The sequence below is a fragment of the Sesamum indicum genome, linkage group LG3, assembly GCF_000512975.1.
Source record: "Sesamum indicum cultivar Zhongzhi No. 13 linkage group LG3, S_indicum_v1.0, whole genome shotgun sequence".
Taxonomy (NCBI): domain Eukaryota; kingdom Viridiplantae; phylum Streptophyta; class Magnoliopsida; order Lamiales; family Pedaliaceae; genus Sesamum; species Sesamum indicum.
In genome coordinates this window covers 24,121,575-24,145,651 of record NC_026147.1, presented here as the reverse complement: position 1 = coordinate 24,145,651, position 24,077 = coordinate 24,121,575, and the positions used below count along the sequence as shown (strand labels likewise).

The window sequence follows — 24,077 nt, the reverse complement described above, 5'->3', positions numbered from 1 at the left end:
CCCCCCCCCCCCCCCCCCCCCCCCCCTTTTCTTTTCTTTTCTTTTTTGGGCTACAAAAAGGAAGGGAACACGAGACAGGGAATGGACAGATTTTCTTGCTCTATTTCAAAACGGATTTGAGATTTGTATGGGCCCACGAACTAGTGGGTTTGCTCGACAGCCCACTTAGAATAGTGTCAAGTAGATCAAGCCCTTGCTAATTAATGGTATTGTTTAACTTGACCATCTTATTACATGTAAGAAAGCTGAAATGTCCAAGAGAACATTGGTACTGGACTAGAATGATTTAGACAATTTGAAAATTGAGCTCGTAAAATTGTTATGGAAACTTTTATTGCTGATTGTTATTACTCATCGAAAAGAGTTGTTTTCATCTTAGTACGAGAACAAAATACTGAGCAAACTCCACAGTAACTTTTAGATAAAACACACAAACGCATACAAGAAAAGCATCTATTATTGTAATTTTTCAAAATAATTACTCGGCCAAAATTTACATGGTCCCATTCAATCGACACAAATCGTTGGCCAGGAAGTCTGGGGACCTCAAAATGGATACAAACTTTTTAAGTTAGTCTATAGTTGCTTTTTCATCAATCTGAAATAATTCTTATCTTAGGATTCTAATTGCTTTCCTTTTACTAATAAGGAAGAGTAAACCTCACCGATTTTTAACGCCCGAACCATGATATGAAATAAGTTGATAAAGCCTAAATCGCCTTTCTCAAATTTAAAACCAAGCGGTAACTGCCCAATATGTGACGCGCCCGAGGCAAGATCTTATTATTGCATAGTCTCTCGTTAGACAACCACTATCTCTATATCATTTCTCATAGAAAGTGCGTATACACTTAACAAAACGACCTCGTCTTTGAACAGTAAAAAGGCAAAAAATAAAAAAAAAAGGTCCGGTCTTCGTATCCATCTATAAAGATAGTAAGAGCCCATTCCTTTTATTGAAATAGAAAATTTCGGAAGAATTTTAGGTTGGAATAAATTTCCAATCATCTGAATCCTCCTTTCTTTTCGAAATAGAAACACGGGAATCGCTGAAATATCTCTTTGATTGAAAGAGTATGATTCATATCATAGATTATTCCATTGGAATCCAATGGGATTCGAAATTCAGAGGTTTTTATTTTAAGTCCCAAAACAAAAAAAGGGTCCATCAAATGCATGTATTACTACAGGAAAAGATGGACACAGTTGTAAGCGGATCCAACTTGCCTTGCAACTACAGGATCTACGATCTCTCAGCTTCACTAGAGGTTTCACCACTGAAAAGACAGGAAGTAGACGAATGTGCTGCACTTCGCTGATCCCCAGTCTAACAGGCAGGTTGTTTTGAAGTAAAGAGTGTCAGAAGAAGATAAAGAGAGCCAGCCTCTAAGGCTACCTTACTTTGCCTTTCCTTTTCCTCTCTTGCCACTTTTCCCAAACTTCTTTCCTTTCTTATTTTTGCTCTTAAGATATGAAACTCGGTCTGCTTTCTTTTGCCTTTCCTTCCGAACTTGTTCAAAATCTTTGATTTCTGAAGGGATATGGGCATTTGGTACTGATTTATGACTTTTTCCACCCTTGAACCTTCGGTTGTCCACTCGATAACCAGGAGTACCTTTCCAAGAAGTTGAAAAGATAAAATACAGATTCATTACTTGATCATTAAATCAACTTAACAAATAGAATGTTAAATGATGAGATTAATAAGGTAGATAAAACAGAAACAAGGGTGAAATGGACACAAAGCAAACAGGCTAGCGAGCACCAGAAATAGAAATTTTAATTATCAGGTGATAGAAAAGCAAAAACACGATCCACTAAAGACAGAGCTAAGTTTTGTGACCATATCAGATCAGGGACTAACACTACCTAGTTAAAGTGTTTAGTAGTAGATAATACCAGGCTAATCCTTTGTTTAGGTTTCCATGCCTAATCTATGTACTTGGACATTCTCTTAGAATACATTTTCAAGAACATTATTTGAAATTCTCTATTTCTTCTGAAACCTATTCTCATGAAAGATGCAGAGGAAATTTTCAGTTATTTCACTGTAGGCATTATTTACCTTGAGGTTATAGAACAGAATTGCAAACATAAATTTCCCTGCTGACCTAGCAGCTCCTGAAGTGCTATCGTTGTTTGCCCCTTTAAGTGATATCTTCTTGTGTGACCGTTCTTTCCACTTCTTGTATATCCCAGTTTTGTTGGCTTTCAATTTTGTACCACTTTCTGTTTTTACCTGCAAGCCAGCGGCCAAAATAAACCCTTGAAACCCGCATGGCCAGTTAGGCAAAGCCAAAACTAGAGAACGGAGAGCAGTGAAAAATTTTAAATACAAATTAGTGTGAGAATAAGAGCAACACCTCAGCAAATGAGGACATTACACAAATCTACTGTTCAGTTATACACATGGCTATAAGTATGCCAGGCAATCCTTGTAGGAAAGACCAGGATGACAAGGTTAAAATACATTCCATGGTATCTAACATTTTGATCTAATCAGAAGGATGAGTAATGAGTTTAACAAGTATAACTACCCATATACCATGAAAATTAAATCATTAGAAAATTCTTCAAATTAGGCAAAAAGATCTGAATTTGGCAAAAGAAAATACCTTCCCACTAGCTGTCACGCGCTCTCCGTTGTTTAGCTTGACATATTTTTTGCTCCTCTGTTACAAAGTCAACATCATCACAACATATTGGAAGTCGAATACGGGTGTTTATTTATTGTGGCCATATGTGCCTCTTATTCAATTTCTTTTTCTTTTCAGGGATCAAGGATGGGTGGCAGAAATAACAGCTTATAGTACCTTGTCCCAGTGATAAGAAGATTTTTGCTTCTGCAATCCTTCACTATTATCAGCGTTTAGGTCAAGAACAGCAGCTTCCAACCTGTCCAGTTCCCGTCCACAGACCAAAGTCAGATTGACATTTGACACTTAAAACTGCATTATACATGACAGGCTACTCTACTACAGGGATTACAACATCACACGCTGTCATGCTCCCATCATGTACATGATAAATCATGAATCTTTCGTCTTTATCTCGATATCTTAAACTAGTGAACTAGCTACTATTAAACGACGAAATTACGAAAAAGATAAATTATAAAGCACCACTGAACTCCTTAAGATCTTGCTCATGAGGGGAGCCAAATCAGCATCCGTTCAGACAAATTATGTGATACTGTTCTGGGCTAAAGAATCTGAATCTTGACAGATTATATTCACAGTAGGAAATTGTGCAATTTAGTATCAATTACCATCCTTACCTATTTGATTCAAAGCCTTGGTTAGCTCGCACAGAAAGCCCTGCTTCAAAATGCTGAAATGGACAGTTACAAAAATGTTGTTTTCAGGTTGTGCACAACACCAAGTCATGTGAGGTATACAATTACGCTTCTGTCAGTGGTAACATTACTAGGACAGGGATCACAAATTACTGGAAGGAAAAACAAAGAGTAACAACTGCAGAGTGAAGTCACTTTTAAGAATACCAATAATTGCACAGTAAGGTCATACAGAACAACAGAAAAGAAATTCACCTGATTTGTGGGCACTGAACTTATGAAATACTCATCATCTTTGAAGCTCTGTGCTTTCCTTTTGGTTCCAGATGCTGCCAGGAAAAATTTTGGCAATATCAATAGAAATAATAGAAATAATTAAATGATCATATTAGCCATTGTCTGTGTATTGCTTACAGAGTAAAATAACAAAAGTATCAGTGTTTATATACTAAACTATTAGGCAAAACACAGATAAACTTTTTTTTTCCCGTGAACAGGATTATAAGGATTTGACTTTTCTTAGTCTGTTGTCCAGCCAAAAGTTTGTCCCGCCTTCTATTATACACTGCCATCAAGAAAGTGCACTAAATTTTGGGGTATCACTCAGTAACACCCACTTAGTTCAAGATATCCTAAACATTCCGATGTTTAGAGGAACAAAAGAAGAAGTTGATCAATTTATAGAATTTCACCAGGGATACAGCAACCACCACTTCCAGTATAATTGTTTAACCATCTGCTGGATTCTTAACTTGTCAGAGAATACACCAGTTTCAAAGTAATTTTTCCTTAATAAAATGAAGGACATAATTTTGCTTCTCTTTTGTTGCTATTGGTTGCTCATAACTCATATGTATATCATGAAATTCAACTAGTATGAAACTCTACATCTGCAAACATGCCTACAAAGCCACAAGCAAGATGGAGTTCATATTGACTTTCACAATGTCCACATATTAGTCCCTAACACAATCTCAACGCCAATCAATGCAGGATTAGATTTCCAGGTCAAGTAGGATTTTAGAATTGCAGCTTACAGAGTCAGGGAGTAGCTAATTGAAACATGAAAACGGGCTTCCCCAATTCCCATATAATCTTTAACTCAAAGAATTGGTTTCACTTGACCAAGATCCAAGAAGGGTACACTTCAGCATGTCCATGGACAATGCATTGAGGTGAGTAAAGAATAAAGATGATAATAGAAAACTACCTTGTTTTCGCTTGTGCTTTGAAGGACTATGTTCCAATTCAACTTCCTACAATAACAAAGAGAATCATCAAATAATGAGGAAAGACATCAGAAAGAGAGCTGTAAATCCATAAACAAGCATAATGCCAGGGGGTAAGTACATATTTATGGCTTTGGGGGCTATCAACCTACAAATGCTTATATAAAATTATCACCTTCTCAACATGATCTTTAGAACGCTGCTGACGAACTTTATTAATCACCTGCTCATGAACAGCTCGTTTCATCTTCATCACATCAACCCATTGACTAGAAGGTCCCTGAAAATGTTTCCTTACATCAATATTGACCAAAACAACATTTAAAATGGGCAAGTAATCAGAAATTAGCAGCAAGATAGAATCAGATGGCACGAAGAGGGAAGTCTGCATAATACCTGTTGATTTTTTGATTTTGCAGCCTCACCTTCAGCTTCCAGAATAGTTTGCTTGGGTCTGTTAAACAAATGTCATGTAGAGAAGCAAAATTAAAAATACAAATTAGTTTAAAAACTCAGATTGATATGTTGATTTAGGACTCACCTGAATTCTTTCAGGCGCTCAGAAAAGGCTAAAGCTGTTAATTCGTCACCACCCAAAACATTTCTGAATATAGGATGTAAACCTTCACGGGGCAAATCTTTTACTCTTTTAATAGACTCCCTAGATGGTTTCGCTTTTGTCTTTGTGTACAAGCTAAATGCTTTTGAAGAAGGTCTCAGCAAAGCTGTCAGCTCTGTGGATGATTCAATGATTTCTCGAACTCTGTCTGAAAGTAGATCTATAGCTCTTTGGGGAAAACGCCCATAAAAAGTTTCTCCATTTGCAACTGCTTGATCAATTCTTGTCATAACACCATCCATATCTCTTAGGACTTCTTCCTCTGTTGGAGCAGGCTTAATTGGCTTCGATAGAAAAAGATGAAGATCCAATAGGTAAGGCATGTCTTCGGTCGTGACAAAAGAAAATGCAGTACCTGTACGACCAGCCCTTGCAGCTCGGCCCACGCGATGGACAAAAAGTTTAGGTTTCGGAGGAAAGTCAAAATTGACTACATTATCAAGTAAAGGGATGTCAATTCCCCGGGCAGCCACATCCGTCACAATCAGCAGCATAGTCTTCCTAGCCCTAAATTTTGATATATGGATCTTACGGGCTTCTTGATCCATATCCCCATAGCAAACAGAAGCCACAATACCGTCTTCTCTAAACAGAGAGTATATAAATTCAACATGATATTTAGTGGAAACAAAAATTAAAGTTTGCTGATCAGAACTTATTTGTTCCCTAATCAAATACAGCAATGCAGCATATTTTTCTTCCTGCCTTAAAGTGAAAAAGGCAAGCTTCAAGTCGGGGCTAATTTTTGTCTCCAAATCAAGTCTCACTAGTTGAGGGTCCCGAAGACCAGCCTTGGCAAACTCGGCAAGGGCACTTGGTAAAGTTGCGCTAAAAAGTAGAGTTTGACGGTTCTCACCCAGCTGGGCAAGGATTTTGTGCAGCTGTTCCGCAAACCCCATGCTAAAAAGGCAGTCAGCCTCATCAAAAACAACATATTCCACAGTGCGCAAAGACATGTCATCAATCTCTTCCAAGTGATGCATAAGCCTACCAGGAGTAGCAATTATGCAATCAGGATTCTGTGCCAGTTCCTCGAATTGACTCTCCATACTATCACCTCCAACCAGTAAACTAACACGAAGGTCTACAGAGAAAAAATGAAGATACATTAAATAAAATATTTAACTTGAGTATAATCGCCTCAAACGCCTTCCTACTTTTCCATGCCTATTTTCTCAGAACCAAAGAATTACTCCAGCATAACACACATCGCTATCCATTTATACATATAACCACGCCATTAACAATCATTCTCCTACAAAGGAGTAGTTACCTGTAAAGCGACCGAGTTCTTTGGTAAATTTGAAAGTCTGAAGAGCCAAGTCACGCGTCGGGGACAGAATAAGCGCCCTAACTCCAGCCTGCGGCACGTGATGCTTGAGCTTCTGGAGCATGGGGATTAGAAAGGCCGCCGTTTTGCCGGAGCCAGTGCGGGCCATGGCAACGAGGTCGTATCCAGCAAGAATTAAGGGCATGGTCTTACGCTGGATCGGCGTCGGCACTCTGTATCCCTTCTTCTTCACACCATTGTAGACATTTGGACTCAATCCCAGCGACTCAAAACCACCGGATTTCGATTTCTTCGATTGTTTCTGCTTCTTCTTAAGCTCCCCTTTCGAGGCTGCCAGTATCTTCCCGCCTCCCATCGCGGATGAATGACGGTTCGATAATCCGATGACGCTTAATCTGTAGATTGGAACTGAAAAGGGAAATTTGAGAGGGTTTTAGGGTTTAAGAGCAAACACGAACCATAACATATCAGCTGAATGTAACACCGATTGGGCGAATAGAGGACCCGGCTTGATCCAATATGGTAAATGGCCATTCAGTGGGCCCTTTTCTTAGTTTTTGGGCTGAAGTCCAAGTCTTGAATCTGGCCCAAAACTGTTAAAAGCCCCAAAGAAATACATAATAATGTATTTAATTATTTACCAAATTAAAGTACTTATGTCTTTATATTTTCAGATCTAATTTTGGATTTATTTTATTTATTATCTTTTTTTGCCTCATTAAAAATTCCAAGGAGCGGTTAATTATTAACTAGAGTTAATTAAACTTAAATTTTCTCTAAAATAATAAAATTATATTTTTTTTAAAAAAAAGTTAAATTTATTGTTAAATATCTTCCAAAATTCACTATCTATATGTGACTCCATTTCGTTAGGATTTAAACGTAAAATACTAACATTTGTAAGAAAATTAAATAAATTTTTAATTTTACTCTTTATTTAATAATTCATATAATAATTTTGTACTTGTAAAAAAAAAAATATAATAATGTTAATCTCACTATTATCATTTTATAAGTATAAAAATATACATAAAAGTATTAAATAAGTGATAAAATTAAAAATTTATGTAATTTTTTTTTTGTTGAAGTCAATAAGTTTTGTACAAACCTTAATAGAAGCGCGCCAGATATATTCAGAGATTTTTTAAAAGAATGTAATTTTAATTTCTAACTTTCTTTTTAAAAGAAAGTGTAATTTTATATTTTTAAAAAGTCTAATTGTAATTATCTCTACTAATTAATTTCTAAATATATTTGAAGGGTTAAAAAAAAAAGGAATAACTGCAATTATCCCGTACTCGTAGCTGCCCGTTAAGCGTATGAGGATGAGCGCTCCAACTCCAACGTTGTTGGTCGACCAAATTATTTCATACAGAGGGACAGAGACAGAGACTGATGATGAGTGAATGATAGAAGATCTTCCGACACTACCGTACCTATCTCCTCTTCTGAATGTACGATGAAGACTGATCAAGAACAACAGCAATCGCAGCCGCCGTCCACCGGGATTGCCCTGACGGCCCCAACGCAGCAAGCTGCAGCGGAGCTGCCACATGAATCACGGCCCAATACGTCGATTCAGTCTAAAAATCCTGATGCCCTCGTCAGCGGTGGTGGAATGAGGTGCGTTTTTTTCGCTTTCGAGATCTCTCCAGCGCATGCTTGTTGCGATATTGATTGGCTCAATTCTGTTACGTGAGTAAAATTTACTATTGCGTTGGGCAATTACGTTGGTTCATGTCAATGGAGATTTCTTTTGTTTCGTTTCTTTATCTTTATTCCCCTTTCGGGGGGTTGGATGCGGTGTTCGTATGCTATTAATTTATCAATCTTTTGCTTCTTGTGACAGTGCATTGTCGTTTATGTAAATTAAGAATAAGAGATTCGTGCCAATAATATGTCCTTGTGCAATGATGATCAGGTCCTTCTAATAGCAGACATGGAATTAAAAATCAAAGTTCCAAACTTTAGCTGTTATCAGACATTGTCAGGAGTAGAGGAATCCATTGAGTTATTTGTTGGATCAGTGCAGAATCTTGCAATATTTGTCTTTTTAATGGGAAATAATCGTTTTGGCAATATAACTGAACATTGTTAATATTGCAGCTTTCTCACTGGAGATAAAAAGGCAAAGTTAACTTATGGATATTCCAGTTTCAAGGGTAAACGTGCCTCAATGGAGGATTATTATGAGATACGGATGTCAGAAGTTGATGGCCAGACGGTGGGCCTTTTTGGTGTTTTTGATGGTATGAGGTTTATTATCTTGTATTTCTTTATGAATTTAATGTTTAATGTACCAAAATGGAAATCTATCGATATGGTAAACCACCTTTTCCAGATTATTATGCCTTTTGGTTTTATACATTTATGTTTCATATCAGGGCATGGTGGCTTTAGAACCGCAGAGTACCTCAAGAAATACCTCTTTCAAAATTTGAGCAGCCACCCAGATTTTCTTAGAGACACAAAGTCAGCTATTGGTATGAACTTCAAGATCCTATATCCACTATGTATGATGATATAGGAAATATTTAATCTGATCTATCGTATAATAGGAAAAGCTTTTGATTGCAGTTGAAGCATTTAAACAGACAGATACCAATTACCTTAATGAAGAAAAAGGCCAGCAGAAAGACGCAGGTTCAACTGCTTCAACTGCTGTCCTTGTACGTGACAAAATATTTGTTGCAAATGTGGGAGATTCTAGAGTTGTTGCTTGTAGGGCTGGTTCAGGTTAGACGTCATGTTGTCCCTCAAACTATTTGATAATTGATCCTGGGAGCATGACTTGTTGCAGCTCGTCCATTACTATAAACATCTATATTCTCCAATTATTATGTAGGTTATGCATGTCATCCTACATATTCAGATCTTCATATCATTAAATTATACATATAATCATATACTAAAATCTTCCACTCAGTCAACTAATTCAGTTTCCAGTCATGGCCGAACATGTTTTCATATGCTTTCAAATATTCTTTTATGCATCTGTTATATGCATAAAAAATCTGCTAAATGGTACACCTTCACTTTTTTTATGACCATTCGTGCATCTTTGTGTAGCTATTCCTTTGTCGATTGACCACAAGCCTGATAGGTCTGATGAACGTGAGCGAATAGAACAGGCTGGAGGTTTCGTTGTTTGGGCAGGTAAAAATTTGAGTTTTCAGATATAGTTTTTTATGGTAAATTAATCCTGTGGATGTCTTTAACCATGTACAACTGTGATAAGCCAGGAGCCACTATTTTTATTCAACTGGTACCACCATTTAAACATGCAAAGGGAATCAGTAGTGTTAAAAGGCAGCTTGCATGTGGATTTTCTGGACCTATTAATGGAAATTGGGAAATGTAAATTTAATATAAAACGACTCAGCAAGTGACAAGCCCCATGTTCTTTCCCCTTATGTGCCTTTTCAAGGTTCATTGCAGAATTTTTTTGCTGGACACTTTGAGTAGTGATTGTTCCGGTATTGATTCCTTAGGTGACATTTTAAGACATGCTGAAGCTTTATGCAACTTTTCTGATGTCCCTTAACTATATATAATTTAATATCATCTATGCTCATTTCATGTTAGTTTTCTATGTCTTAACTTGGATATCTTCTTGTCGATATCTGTTAAATATATAATTGTCCCTCTTCATGTGGCTAATCGATTTTTAAGTCATATTATATTTTCCGACATGTTTATTTCTTGCTTGAGATTGCTGTGCGTTCCTCCAAACAGGGTGAAATTGCTGAAAGATCAGAAGTTCCTATTCTTGATTTTTATTTATTTATTTTTTTGGCACACCGAGTTCAAATTGATGAATATCAATGTCTCCAGTGTAGCTCTGAACTATATACCTGCTCATACGGCTACATGTTTGGCAACTGTAAGTATATTGTTAAGTAGACTTGAATATCTATTCATTAGGAACATGGCGTGTTGGTGGTGTTCTCGCTGTTTCGCGTGCATTTGGAGATAAATTACTTAGGCCATATGTTGTGGCTGATCCCGAGATTCAGGTATTGTTTGCTTTAACTCCTGAACCTTTCTTCTAGTCATATTAGTTGTAAATTCCTAATTCTCATTCGCATCAAGATGCTTAATTCAGAGCTCGAATTTTATATAATAGCGACAGAATGAGATTCAAGATGCTTTTATTCAGGAATCTTGGAGAACAGCTGTGTTACTTTGACTCTTAATGCCTTAGTGGGATATCATTTAACTTATCTGTAGTTGCTAGTTTTTAATGGTGTTTAGTACCATCTCTCCTGTTCTGCCATATCTGTAGGATGCTGATTGATTTTTGCTCTACACTCTACCTATTAGTTAAACATCTTATATGAAATTTAGTCACACTCTCTGCTGTTGTTTAATGATGTTTGATTGACTTCCCTTCTTAGGAAGAAGAAGTTGATGGTGTTGAATTCATTATAATTGCAAGCGATGGACTTTGGAACGTCTTATCAAATAAGGTTAGTCTCTTGCGATTTCTGCACAAAATTTAACTTACAGATATTCCTAGATTGTCAACAATTTAAAACTAGTCGAAGTCGTATTACAACAGTTGTAAGTCTCAATATATGTGAGGCATTTCTACTATGTAGTATACTTTACCCTTTTCTTTTTTTCGTAAAACAGCTGCTTCATATAAATTTTCTTGAGTTGAAACGTCTAGTTACTCATTTGGATTTTGAAAAACTCAGGATGCTGTAACTATCGTGCAAGATATAGCAGATGCTGAAGCAGCATCCAAAAAACTGGTAGAAGAAGCCTATGGGAAGGGAAGTTCCGACAATATCACCTGCGTGGTTGTTCGATTTGAGAAGTCATGAGCAGGCAACAATATCGCATTGTTGGCTCTCCGTTATAGACTTTTTGTCATAAATTCCTCAATTACAGACGAGTTTTCATATGATTTTATTTTTGCTGCAGACTAAAACTTTAATAGGACAAATGGTTAAGTTGCTGGCATTGTAAACTAGATGATTCTTGTCTCTTTGTCCGCTGGACCATAATCCTTGTAAGATCTTAATATTTTTCTTTTCTACTAAAGAAACAATTACCTCACCAGGTTTCATTTTTAGCTCGCCTTCGATTTGCTCGTCATTTCCAAGCTAAGTGAGAAAATGGGTTAGAGCAAACACAGTTTATCAGCCATTGCTGTTGTTTCTATTGTTTCAAAGGTTTAACCAATAAGGGGCATTTAGTTTGGCCAATTCTGTTGAATAAGAAAATTAATACAAATTTATTGTTTGTTTACTTTCTGATATGGAGACTGGGCTTAAGGCCCTGACCTATCTACTGTTTTTACTTACATAATTCAACCCACTTGCTTAGGTGGATTAAATGATTTGGCTGAAATGTCCGGTTGTAAAATTATCATCTTGTCTAAAATTTATGATGCCAAAGTCCCTTGTAAAGATAATTCCATAACAAAACCCATTTAATTCATGAAAATTTTAGTTTTCTTCCATTAATATGAATGAGGCTAACTAAGTAAAATGACACTTATGATATGGATTAATTCCACCTACTCAATTAAAATAAATAAATAAATAAACTCCCTATAATTAATACTAAGGTTTTCTTTTAATTATCCATCTGATAATAATTTATTCTATCGCTCAAATAACCCGTATCACATAAACACCACCTAAAAGAATAGAACTGCTACAAAAGAGTAAAAGTCATTGCATGTATAATTCAGATGTAACTATGAAAGGTTCGAAAATAGTAGAAGCTACTCGTAGCTATCTATAAGGCAGCTCAGAGGACTATGATAGGCGAGATAAAGAAGATCAAGAGATGTATTAAGTTCAGATGTAACTATGAAAGGTTCGGAAAATTACCAATCTAGTACAAAGAAAACGAAAAGAAATTGAGACCTTGCTTAAAGAAAAGCAAACAAAAAGAAACTGAGATCAAACAATGCTACTACATTTTAAGACAAACATATCGTGTTTAGGCCAAAGTCGATTTAACACAGGTTCTTGGATCAAACACGTGAATAAGGCATCTAAAATTACATCAACAGGAAACTCAAGGGCAAAGGAGAGATGAGGATTCAGCAGCAACTGCTTGTGGATGCATCAGATTCAGGAGGTTTCTGTTTGAATATGTTCTTTTTCACGCCAGCTGAGCCCTCAGCCAAGAGACTCGGTGTCTCCAAGATCTGTTCGATATAAGACAAATGATATTACGACAACACAAAAACAGTTCTCTGGTATAAAGTAGTTCTGCAAAAGTGCTCACATAACGGCAAAGTATATGACAGAAGAGGTTCTTCATCTTGATAATGTGTCATGCATTCGATATATTTATTAAACCAAACTTATTTATTTCGCAAGAAGAGAATGAGAACGTCAGGGGATGATGCGAAGCGGGAAGGGAAGTGCAGAAAGTCCACCAGGAATGCATGCAGATAGGTTAGTGATTTTTTAAAACAAATCTTGGGCAAAATTATGCCAACTTACTAACCTTCAAAACAAGTTCCTCAAAACACTGCTCTACATTTACGCGAGTTTTTGCACTGCACTCAATGAAGAGGCATCCGTACTCCCTTGCAAAGTCAATGCCCTCTTTTTTGCTGACAACCCTTTCACCCTCCTGCAATCGTGGTGAATGACATGTTTGTATTCGCAACACAATACAAAGCTACAGTTTTCTTTACATTGGTAAAACTCACTAGTCCAAGCATTAACAAGAAGTGTGAAAACAAGCATGTGATCAGATAATTTTTCTAGACGATGAGAAACCAGAGAATGCTGCTATAGATGATACATTATCAAGTTCTTATACTGCTAACAAGGAAATACCTTATCAACTTTGTTGCCTACTAGCATCTTGATGCAATCTTGATTTGTTGAGTAGAGGTCAATTTCTTTAGCCCAAATATCAGACAAGTTAGTGAAGGTTTCTCGCCTTGTTACATCATAAACTGCATCATAAAAAAATTGATTTTTGGGATGCATGCGACAAGAAGGCCATAATGCTAGCAAAGAAACTAAAAGAAAGCACTTAAAAGCCAAAACTACGCAGTAAGATTTTATGATTCCTAAAAGTGGGGGCTAGAGTAATAAGAGATATGATTCTTAAATGTCAAACAATATATATCTCAAGTTAAAGTAAATCATTGTCGATATTTTGAGCATACCCATGATGATTCCTTGAGCTCCTCTGTAATATGAACTAGTCAAAGTCCTAAATCTTTCCTGTCCAGCTGCAATAAGGAGAAAGTTAGATTCACAAACTACATGAAATGTTTCTATATATAAATCATCCAAACAAAACCTCAAAGACATGAAAAGAGATGAAGTTCCCTGTGAGAGTGTGGTTGTAGATGCATGCAATCTCAACCACCCCAAAAAAAGAAAAGGCTTTGAACATTACCAGATATGCCCAACAAACCAAATGTAGAAAATATTTGGTTTATCACGAACTTAATAATCAAAATGGGAAGCGTTTGGCTTATGTCACATCATTCAACCTCTAGTTACAATGGTAATTGAATATACATCTGAAAGAAGAAATTCACAGACGGAATAACAAAATCATAGGACATCCTACTCTCATCTACAGTTATACTTCTCATTCCCTCCTATATTTCCCTATTTAAGAAACCAAACCATGGGAGCAATAATACCAGTGTCCCAAATTGCAAGCTTCAACTTCTTCCCTCCAACTGTAACATGTTTTACCTTGAAATCCACTCCTGTAGACAGCAGAATAGCATATTTCAGTACCAAACCAAGATGTGTAAGAGACTAAATAAAGAACTAATAATACCCACAGTAAGAATATTAGCATTCAACAAACTAATCCAACATTTTATAAGGACAAAGGATTTAGTGACTCATGGGTGTTCTCCAAAAAATATGCATTCCTCAGTTATTTATTATACCCCCTATCAAACAAGTACCAACTCAGCGACAAACTACTACAACATCTGAATCATGGTATAAGGATTTAATCACTATTCATTTCATTTCTGCAGCAGAGTCTGAGCTGGGGGAAGCTGGAGTAGATAGGCAGTTGACATACCGCATGGAAGATACACAAAATACCCACATGTACACAAGATAATGAAGAAAAAGAAAAGAAATGCCAGGAAAACCATGAAGCACATTAAGACATCAGATAGAAGAAAAAAAGACTTTGTCGGAATATATATAATAGAATTCACAGGAGCAACAAACAGAACTCAACTTTCGAACACATTACTCATCAACAAGCAAAAAATCCGGAAACAAAACCAATGCATTCCTCAAAGTTATCATGACCCTTCCCGAAACAAATTCAAGATTCCACCTTTAAGTTCCAAATGCTTATCGCATTAACTGAATTTAGACAATAAGCACATTTACATCAAACTACACGAGAATCCAAGATAATATGCACATTTATATCAAACTATACGAAAGGGTTGTAATGCTACCAATGGTAGGAGAGAGATCCTCAAAAGTATCAGAAGTGAAACTGAGCAAAAGGCTACTTTTTCCAACCCCAGAATCTCCTATCATTAACAACTTAAACAAATAATCAAATTCCGCCACTGCTCCTGATGATGATTCCATATTGTTGTCAAAGCTCCACTTTTTCTCAGGAAACCTGACAAAGACTTTCCATCAATTGACTCGTACTTTTTTTCCTCCAAAAAAAAAAAAAAACAAAAAGGAAAACCCATCAAAAACAGGTACGAAGAAATGAAACCCATATAGAAGATGACCTGAAATCGAAATGGCGGAGACTAACTACGGTGCAGATCTGGGATAAACGTCAAATACCGACCTATACGTATGTGTATCGATTATTCACAAATACATATATATTAATTATACGCTTCGTGTACGTATGCGTATGTAATATAAAGTGATTGAGTGTGAAGAAAGCAATGGAAAACAGGAAAAACAGAAGCGGTGGATGGAGAATAGCTTTTCTTCGTGCCGGTGGCGAAGTGTGAAAACATTAAAGAGAGAGATTGTACTCTGTGCTGAGAAGCTTGTACTCTGCGCAGAGAAGCTTGTACTCTTCCACCAAATAAAATGGAGGTGGCATTAATTTATATATATATTCTCTTTTAATTTTGTATATAATAATAATTATAATAAAGTATCTTTTCCAGATAATGATATATGCTATTTCCTTTTTCTTAAAGCAGTTTTGTTACTTTTCCAAGTATTTTTACTAATAAATACGAATATAGAAATTAAAGTTACCAGTAACAAAATAAGCAGGCTTGGGCTTTGGGTTTCTTTACAGTCTTGGGCTTTGGGTTTCTTTACAGTCTTGGGCTTACCCATCAAATTGGGCCAAGTCCAATTTCAAACAGGCCTTTTGGTACGTAGAATAGACTTTCTCAAAACAATAATTATACTACCCTTCTTGATTGAATTATATACAAATTTATTTTATTTAGTTATTTTCATATAGTAAAGTAGATCTTTTGGTTAGTCAAAATTCATTAAATTTTCTAATATATATTGAAGTTTACTAATATCAGCAAATTTGATATAATTTTTTAAACTATAAAAATCTATATATAATTATACCAAATCTTACGATAATTATCCTAATAATAATAAGGTAATGGTATGTTAATTTATTCTTTTTTCTTTCTCCAAAAAATGTCAAATATTTGGGCTTGAAAGGTTGTAAGAGTTAAGGTGCAATGAAATCAAAATCTATAATTTGTCTTTCTTTGTTTCTGGAACCCTTGAGAGATATTTCTATAATTATTTTCTTTTTTTTTTTAATTTAGTTCTTTACTAGAGCAATTATGATCTGGAAGTTGATCCGGGGCAAGTGTTCGGATCTGCTATGACATAGTCATGAGGCGCTCAACTTACATTTTGAATCTTACAAAAAAATACAATAAGGTAAATTATTATATTTTAAAAGATATAGGGTGGTCATTGCTATTTTTTTTATATATATATAAAAAGTAATTTATTTATTTACAATATAAAAGTGAATTGCTTGCATTTCCTATAAAATAGAGAATAATTTTTTACTTGCTATCTATTACAATAGTAGTTATGATTAAATGAATTACAGGATTGGTTGTGGTTGCTCATTTCTCATCCTTTTTTGATTCTTGGGAATTCTTAATGGCTTTTTCACGGAGACTTTCGACCACGGATTTAGCCACTTTTTCTTCAATCTCCTGCAACTGAAATTATGTATCAACAATCAGTATCATGTCTGAAAATAACCTCAAATTTCCGTAGAAAATATATAGTATTGGGATGTTTTTGCAACATCTTTTCTGCTGTCAAAATTCCCATTGTTTTGAGACGGAATTCTGGATTTTTCGTTTTTCTTTTTTGGTAAACGTTGGCTCATTGATCGAAAGAAAAAATCACGAAACATGAAGTCTGCCCTAACAAAATAGCTAATTAATTATGCTGAAAAAAAAAAAAGAAAGACAGAAATTCACAATTGTTGGGTGGGAATTACGTACTTCATCAATGACGTCTCCGATGATATGAGCATTCTTAGCAGTTTTCTCGGCCACATCCTCCACAATATGCATCACCTTTCGGAGTTTGGCCTCTTTGGGAAGGTGATGGGCTATCTGGTCGATCGCCTTGTCCACTGCCTCCGCCACGTTTTCTACTGTTTCCGCCATCTCTTCTATTGCCTCTACTCTACTATCAACATCATCTGCATTATTTATTCTCACAACACACACGAGATTGAATTTTCTGTTACAAAGTTTATTACATTTTCTATTTCATTAAACATATACACGCTATCTGTATAAAAATCTTTCTAAAAATAAAATACAATAATGTCATTTGAACATTGAATTTTAATCTACTCACTTTTGAGTTTGATGAGTAATGGCCCTTTTCTATTGGTGGTCACTAATGGTAAAATAATTGCTAACACCACTCCCAAAATCCAATTCCTGCTTAATTCATTAGTCCAAGTATTAGACTACGCAACAACTGAATTAAGACATTTATATATTATATCTGAAAACCCTCAAATTAATTAACACTTACAAGAAAGTTGATTGTGGTTGCGGAGGCAACTGCCCGTCTGCTGGTTGAATGTTGTTACACACGATAAAGTTTCTGAAGAAATAGGGAACATTAACATCATCATGTAAGAAACGTATATACCTCGTTTTTGTGTTAGAGTAGAATAGTAGCTGTGTTGTGTAGTTGTTGGAGTGGTATGCATATCTCTGGTGCCCAAACAAGGCAGAATTAGAAGATGAAGTTTGATGATCAGAGAAATAAGAACAAGCCCTTATCCTGTGGAGGCTGCAAGAACATGATGATAATCTTGTACTTGTCCACATAATTTTAATCAGACAATTAATATTATGAGGTATGAGGAGGTCTATATATGTTGATGTATGAATGATTGGATTCCTGGAAGGATAAATAAAAAACAAACGTACTATGTTTGGCGATTCTTGTGTTGTGGTTGCTATCGACTCAACGTCCTTTCACCTCACTGCCTTCATTTGATTTGTGCGATATTTTCTTTCTTTTGTTTTTTCCATGGATTGCATATGACTAATGTGAGCCAGACGTACATATTCTTATTTATCTCGTGCTTGTCGTGCTTATATTTTCTAACTTCATAATAAATTTAAGTCTGTTGAGGTCTAATTTAATTGAAAAGGTCCATAACTTCGAACGCCATTACGTTATTCTATTTTAATATTAATTATCATTCTACTTTAATAGTAATTATTAGTTAAACATAATTATATGACAATAATTGATTGTTATAGTTGTCAATAATTGTTATAGATATTTGATATTAATAATTGCAATTGATTTATTTAACAATAATAATTCATTGCTTTTACTTAAATAAAAATTAATTTATACCAAACAATTAATTAATATATTTAGCATTTTCCTCACATCAAATTAAATGTGCTAAAACTTTTTAATTATAATCCTCAATTACAAATTTCAAATTGGCCAGTACCAAAAGTGTTACTCGCTGTAATTACAAAACCAAAATTATTTGTATGAACATAACTAAAAAATAAAATAATATATATATATATATATATACATATACACATCGTATATATCTACTATCACTTAATTACATGTACACTATCTTAATCATTATCAATTTTACATTATAATTATAATTATTTACAAATGCACAAGTATATTTAATAAATAATTAATGTTAATGTTGTTCATTAATTTTTGTTTAATTCTTTAATTTGCTCATTGGCTCTGTCTTCTTCCGTGGGATGGGGATGGACGACTTCCTCAGCCATAGACTCAACGCATGCCTCTACTTTTTCCTCTGCTTCCTGAACCTGCTTTAACATATACATAATCACCAGACTCTACATTTGTCAATGAACAACTATATATATGCAGTCCCCAACCCAATGGTTCAGACTTCAGACACAAGACTTTCGTACAGGAAGTTTTGTATTTGGACGTTACATGTGTATATGTTGGGTGCTTAAGTATAAAAAAAATGAACAACTATGTATTTGACTTTTTCTAATTAATGAATTAATATAAATCACAAAATATGCACGCAATTAGTTGATTATATTTTCATGATTATGTATCAAAATGCATAATTAAAATTAATTATATTATTACGTACGTACCTTATCGATAAAATCTCCGACTAAATGAGCCTCCTTGGATGTTACTTCAGCCACGCTTTCGACGAAATCGACGGCTTTTCTGAGGGTTCCGCCTTCTGGAAGGGAAGATGCGATGTGCTCAGCCGCTTTCTCCACTTCCTCCGCCACCTTCTCCACTGCATCGACTATTACTTCTATTGTCTCCACCGCAGTATCAACTTCGTCTGCCCGGACACATCATGACGTTCATATGTATATATATATTTTTGTTAGAAAAAGAAAATTAAGAAATTATGATCAGTAACTCACTTTTGAGTTTGAGAATTGAAGCCCATTTGTTGTGGGTTAAGAAGGGTAGGACTATTGACAAGACTACTCCCACAATCCATTTCCTGCATTAATTAATTATTTATTTTAAAAAAAATAACATTAAAATTTTACAATATATACCTACACTACATGACCAATATATATATATATATATATATATATATAAAATTAAAATCCAAAGTAAAATTCAACTTACAAGAAATTGAAAGGAGGCTCAGAAGGCGGCGGGGCTCCTGGTTGAACAACACTGTACACGACCAAGCTCCTGAAAATTCAAGAATCAATAATTTTGAATATTTGTGCACCAAAAGCTCACTGTAGCCAAGCACGTGGACTTTTCGTTAAAAAGTTAATATATAAAACGTACTAACTCTGCAAACGAGGCCGTTTATACGGTAGCAATTAGATTATTTTGGAGTTTATGGTATGAAAAATAAAATATTCTCCTTGGCAACATACCTTGTGTTTCCATCGTCCTTTTGCACTCCCATAACATTGTTGAGACGTTTCAAACCTTGTTTGTCGAAGAAACCGTTGTGGCGTTTTTTAACCATGAGAAGATTTGCAGAAGAATTGGAGAATAATGGATTTTGCGATGGACAATAGGGCTTAATATCGAGGCCAAAGGCAATGAGGGATTTTGTGACGGACATGATATTAGCAAAAATGTGCGTGGAAGAGCAATGAACAATACGAAATAGATAAGGATTACAAGAAAGTTTGTGAAAGTAGAAAGAAGAAGGGGGGAATTAGGGTGATTCTTGTGGAAGTCTTTGACAACGATAATCAACTAATCCTAGGGGAAAAAAGGTTGTCCGTTTTATACAAGAGATTTGAAAAGTGTCAGCAGACACGTCTGAGTGTTGAGCAAGACATTTCCAGTTTGAATATTCTTATAATTAGCAGTTATGCATCTTGACTTTTCAATTTCCACATTTTGGATTACCAATTGATGCAATTATTTATTTTAATTTCGTCTAGTATCACAAGCAAGTTATCTTTCTGCCCTTCTTTCTTTTTTATATAATTGAAATTAAATTAAACACATTTTTTGTACCGTAATTTACATCATTTAACTTTTTAAGATAGTATTTCTAGGACAAATATGAAATGTATGTGCATGGTAAACATGCACGAGACCTCATTATCAAAATTAATACTCCATTTTATATATAAATTAAAATTGACATCACAACTACTCCATTAAAACTAGACCTTATTAATAATCATATAATTATGCAATAGGGATAAAGCTAATTCCACATAATTATATAACTATATCGTGACATCACCTCAAACGTCGTGGATGCTAACGTTTACAAACCCAATTTTAATTAACTATATATGTCACAAGCACGAATCTTATTTATTTCTTAATTTCTCAATCAGCCGTACCAGAATCAAAGACGACAAATGATTCAGACACGATCATGCATACTCCTTCAGCTGAATATCCTTACCCTTCAACGGAACATAATCTCCCACATAAACCTCCAGATGATCAGACAGAGCAGACTTATCGATGTTCTCATGGTGATATGACTTGCAAACGAAGTAGATAACGGTCTGTACAACCAATCCAAACAGGATCAATTTCGACAACAGCAACAAACTAACAGCCCCCAATCCAAGAACTGGCAAAGCTCCCTTCCCATACACAACAAAAACCCTAAACACAAAGTTGATGATCCCCAATGAAAGATTCAACATCAAGAATATGACTATCGCCACACCCCTTTTTCCCTTGATCAAACCCTTGCTCTTCATCATGGCCTTGATCCCGTGTGCGTCCTCCAACACCGAAACAACGCTGGCGAGCTGCCAAATGATCGTCATATACACAAACCCTACCGCATACAACGTTAATACGATCACGAAAACGACAGCCCCCCCAGTTGTGGAGTCAGCTATTGTAGCCCCCCATAAATAAAGGGCTAGTGCAAAAGCTGCGTTGTAAGCACAAAACGCAAAGAAAGTGCACAAAAAAGTGACCATTAGCCTCTTCCACACCTTTGGAACTACACTTAGGACTTTCTTGAACGTTACCTCACGCGACGTGTACACGGATGCAACCGTGTAGACGACAGCTGAGGTGCATAGGAGGGAGAAGATGATGAGGAAGACGAAGTACACGGCCTTGAGAAGTAGGTATTCGGCCCATTCAGAGGTTACGAGGTCGGAGAGTTTGTGGTACTTTGGGGTGCCGGCTTTAGTCCAGTGTAGTCTGAATCTGGTGTATCTGATCCTCCAGTAGAGTATCTCTGATGCTTCTTGGTGTGCTAAGAAGATGAAGGAGAGTGGGAGGATGAGAGCGAGGGTTACTTGGAAGAAGATTTTCCTCCATCTGAAGATGAGTTTGTAGGATTCTGCGTAGATGCCGAAGAACCCTAGAAATTGCATTTCTTCTTGCTCTCTATCCATGGTGGATCGATCGATGTGTTTGTTTGTTTGATGTTGTCTATGGTTTTCGCTCTCTCAAGTACTCTGATCAAGAATAAGGAAATGAATGATAAGCAACGTAATAATTGAGGTGAATTAATGTATAAAATTTAGGATTAATTAATTACACTCATTAGACTCCTTTAAAATTACAAAGATATACTTTCTGCAAAAAAGTTTTAAGATTATTATTGCACCCTTCCGTTTATACTTGACCTTTACTAAAGTTTGGACAAAAAATGCTAACATTAGTTAAAAAAAATTATATAAATTTTTAATTTGGCCCCTCATTTAACATTCACGTCATATATGTATAGTTTTGTACTTATGGATAAATACAATATATATAGAGAGAGAGACAGAGATAGAGTGAACGAGGTTAATATCATTACATTTTTTCCACTTATAAGTACAAAACTATTACGTTAAAAGATTAAATGAGGGGTAAAATTAAAATTTTATGTAATTATTTTTCAATGTCATCATTTTTCATCCAATTTAACCCTAATGAAAGGGGTCAGATGTGTAAATAGTGAATTTTTGGAGGGGGTGTAAGTGTAATTTTAGAGGAGGTCCAAGTATAATTAATCTTGAAATTCGAGCATTTTGACTTCGATGAAAATTGAAAAACAAGAATGAAAATGAGAATAAAGGAGAAGCAGATTTTGGGACCTTTTTTGTATAGTTTAGTGTCTAATTAGGGACAATTAGAGTATGTTGTTGTTGATGATGTGATCATATGAGGTATTAATTATTGGTGTAATAATTTTGGTTTGTAATGTGTAGATGAATAGAAACATGGAAGCCAGCCACCCACATCATCAATTCTTGTGATTTTCTTGGGTTTAAACGTACATCATATTCTCCAGAAGATGACAAATGCTGGAATATGTAGCTTGGGTTGGAGAAGTTTTAGTTCACAATCAAATCTGATCAGAGATATATAATTAAGTAATCATATATATATATATATATGTATATTGTGTTGTATAATTTTAATAGATTATTTGATTTATTTCATGCATTAAGACAAGTTATTGGTTCTACAGGGCAGTAGAGGCTGAAGAACGTGGCAGTCTTCCGCCTAACGAAACACGCGGGGAACCGCAAGAACGAAGTATTTTTTTGGCGAGCTCGCGTGTCTGTAAGTGTTTGGGTGTTGGTGTGTTGATCATCAATTCTGGCCTTGATTTTTGTTATAACAGAGCTGAAAGTTTAGTTTGTAGTGAATAAGAATGGAAAAATGGGTTAATGGTTTATACTGGAAATAAACATACGTCTTAAAATGTGGAGATATGATGATGAAAGTAGGATAGGAGTATTATAGAAACAGGTGCATTAGAGTTAATTTTCATCTGTTTGTGCAGACACGTTTGCTGCATTTCACTAGCTAGGTTCTCAATGCTCCACTTCTCTATCTCTCTTGACATTTTTGACTTGCTGATAGCACGCATGTATTGAATTCATCTCCTCCAGCCCGGTTGCTCTTACCGGCTTAGACTTTATTGACATCGGGCATGATTACTTGCAATTTGCTTGTATTCCTTGTTAGTTAATGCTATGATGATTGCTTTCAGTTTGGCAAGGGTGTTTTACACTCTTATTACAGTGGCTCCATTGGTAATAATACAGGCGTCCCAAGTCATTCAGGAGCGTCAGAAGAACTTTCCCATCAATTAGTCTTCAATGAGACTAAGATCAATTGTAACTACTGGATAGAGCATCTCGCTTCTCATGGACAAGCTCAATGGTTTGAATTCTACTATTGTTTTCGAGAGATGAATATGAGCTCATCTTTCTGTTGTAAGTCCTTAAAGTGAAATCCTAAATTACATTGTTTTCTGTTACATCGCTTTATCAAAAGCTTGTAAGATAACTCCGTATATCTTCTTGATTCTCTTAGAACTTTCCAAGGCAAGAGCTATGCAATGCCTTGGATTTCCTAGTGAAGCACATTCTTGTCTCCTTGAAGGTTAGTTAATAGTTTTCTTGACGAAGATGGCATGTCATGGAGCAGATTTGTGGATTGGAACCAAGCCTTTTCCATGATTCCCTAGTGAGGAATCTCCGAGGAAGATTGGACATACTTGACAGTGATACGCGTGTGGATCATTATGATGGGACGCAACAAACATGCAGCAAACTTGCAAATTTTTGTAGGTGATGCTAGAGCGTAAAGAGAGCACTTGAACAGTGAATGGCACAAGCATTACATCACTACCAAAGAATCCTGCCGGCCTTATACTGTTTGTCTGAATCCTTGTTGATGTGTCTTGAATAATACTGAGTGA

The 24,077-nt window shown here is 35.6% G+C and overlaps 6 protein-coding genes across 8 annotated transcripts; 1 reads left to right on the top strand and 5 right to left on the bottom strand.

The window, feature by feature from the left end:
* LOC105159427 (putative DEAD-box ATP-dependent RNA helicase 29) lies at nt 751-6,904 on the bottom strand. The gene is made up of 11 exons (XM_011076489.2): nt 6,417-6,904; nt 5,066-6,227; nt 4,921-4,978; nt 4,700-4,804; nt 4,506-4,551; nt 3,551-3,624; nt 3,278-3,330; nt 2,814-2,895; nt 2,616-2,672; nt 2,104-2,239; nt 751-1,615 (listed from the first exon to the last, which is right to left on the bottom strand). Exons 1-11 carry the CDS (start codon nt 6,787-6,789, stop codon nt 1,398-1,400), a joined length of 2,364 nt encoding a protein of 787 aa, XP_011074791.1. The 5' UTR covers nt 6,790-6,904; the 3' UTR covers nt 751-1,397.
* LOC105159426 (probable protein phosphatase 2C 11) lies at nt 7,732-11,514 on the top strand. Its single transcript, XM_011076488.2, has 8 exons — nt 7,732-8,057; nt 8,541-8,683; nt 8,819-8,917; nt 9,012-9,170; nt 9,504-9,590; nt 10,359-10,450; nt 10,832-10,903; nt 11,135-11,514. Exons 1-8 carry the CDS (start codon nt 7,894-7,896, stop codon nt 11,261-11,263), a joined length of 945 nt encoding a protein of 314 aa, XP_011074790.1. The 5' UTR covers nt 7,732-7,893; the 3' UTR covers nt 11,264-11,514.
* Nucleotides 12,330-15,433, bottom strand: LOC105159425 (ras-related protein RABC1). Its single transcript, XM_020692236.1, has 8 exons — nt 15,415-15,433; nt 15,157-15,218; nt 14,866-15,038; nt 14,074-14,142; nt 13,585-13,650; nt 13,247-13,368; nt 12,909-13,037; nt 12,330-12,603 (listed from the first exon to the last, which is right to left on the bottom strand). The coding sequence occupies exons 3-8, from the start codon at nt 15,002-15,004 to the stop codon at nt 12,496-12,498; spliced, it is 633 nt and encodes a 210-aa protein (XP_020547895.1). The 5' UTR covers nt 15,005-15,038; nt 15,157-15,218; nt 15,415-15,433; the 3' UTR covers nt 12,330-12,495.
* On the bottom strand, nt 16,398-17,826 carry LOC105159423. Of its 2 annotated transcripts, none has more exons than XM_011076485.2 (4): nt 17,438-17,826; nt 17,255-17,343; nt 16,891-17,093; nt 16,398-16,599 (listed from the first exon to the last, which is right to left on the bottom strand). In XM_011076485.2, exons 1-4 carry the CDS (start codon nt 17,737-17,739, stop codon nt 16,501-16,503), a joined length of 693 nt encoding a protein of 230 aa, XP_011074787.1. In that variant the 5' UTR covers nt 17,740-17,826; the 3' UTR covers nt 16,398-16,500. The 2 variants fall into 2 exon arrangements, with proteins under 2 accessions (XP_011074787.1, XP_011074788.1); XM_011076486.2 differs by having other exon boundaries at nt 17,255-17,340; nt 17,438-17,825.
* Nucleotides 18,469-20,153, bottom strand: LOC110011739. 2 transcript variants are annotated; one of them, XM_020692817.1, is made up of 5 exons: nt 19,807-20,153; nt 19,544-19,612; nt 19,327-19,409; nt 19,039-19,241; nt 18,469-18,735 (listed from the first exon to the last, which is right to left on the bottom strand). In XM_020692817.1, exons 1-5 carry the CDS (start codon nt 19,998-20,000, stop codon nt 18,610-18,612), a joined length of 675 nt encoding a protein of 224 aa, XP_020548476.1. In that variant the 5' UTR covers nt 20,001-20,153; the 3' UTR covers nt 18,469-18,609. The 2 variants fall into 2 exon arrangements, with proteins under 2 accessions (XP_020548476.1, XP_020548477.1); XM_020692818.1 differs by having other exon boundaries at nt 18,469-18,732; nt 19,807-20,150.
* LOC105159603 lies at nt 20,776-21,768 on the bottom strand. Its single transcript, XM_011076717.1, has one exon. The coding sequence runs from the start codon at nt 21,766-21,768 to the stop codon at nt 20,776-20,778; it is 993 nt and encodes a 330-aa protein (XP_011075019.1).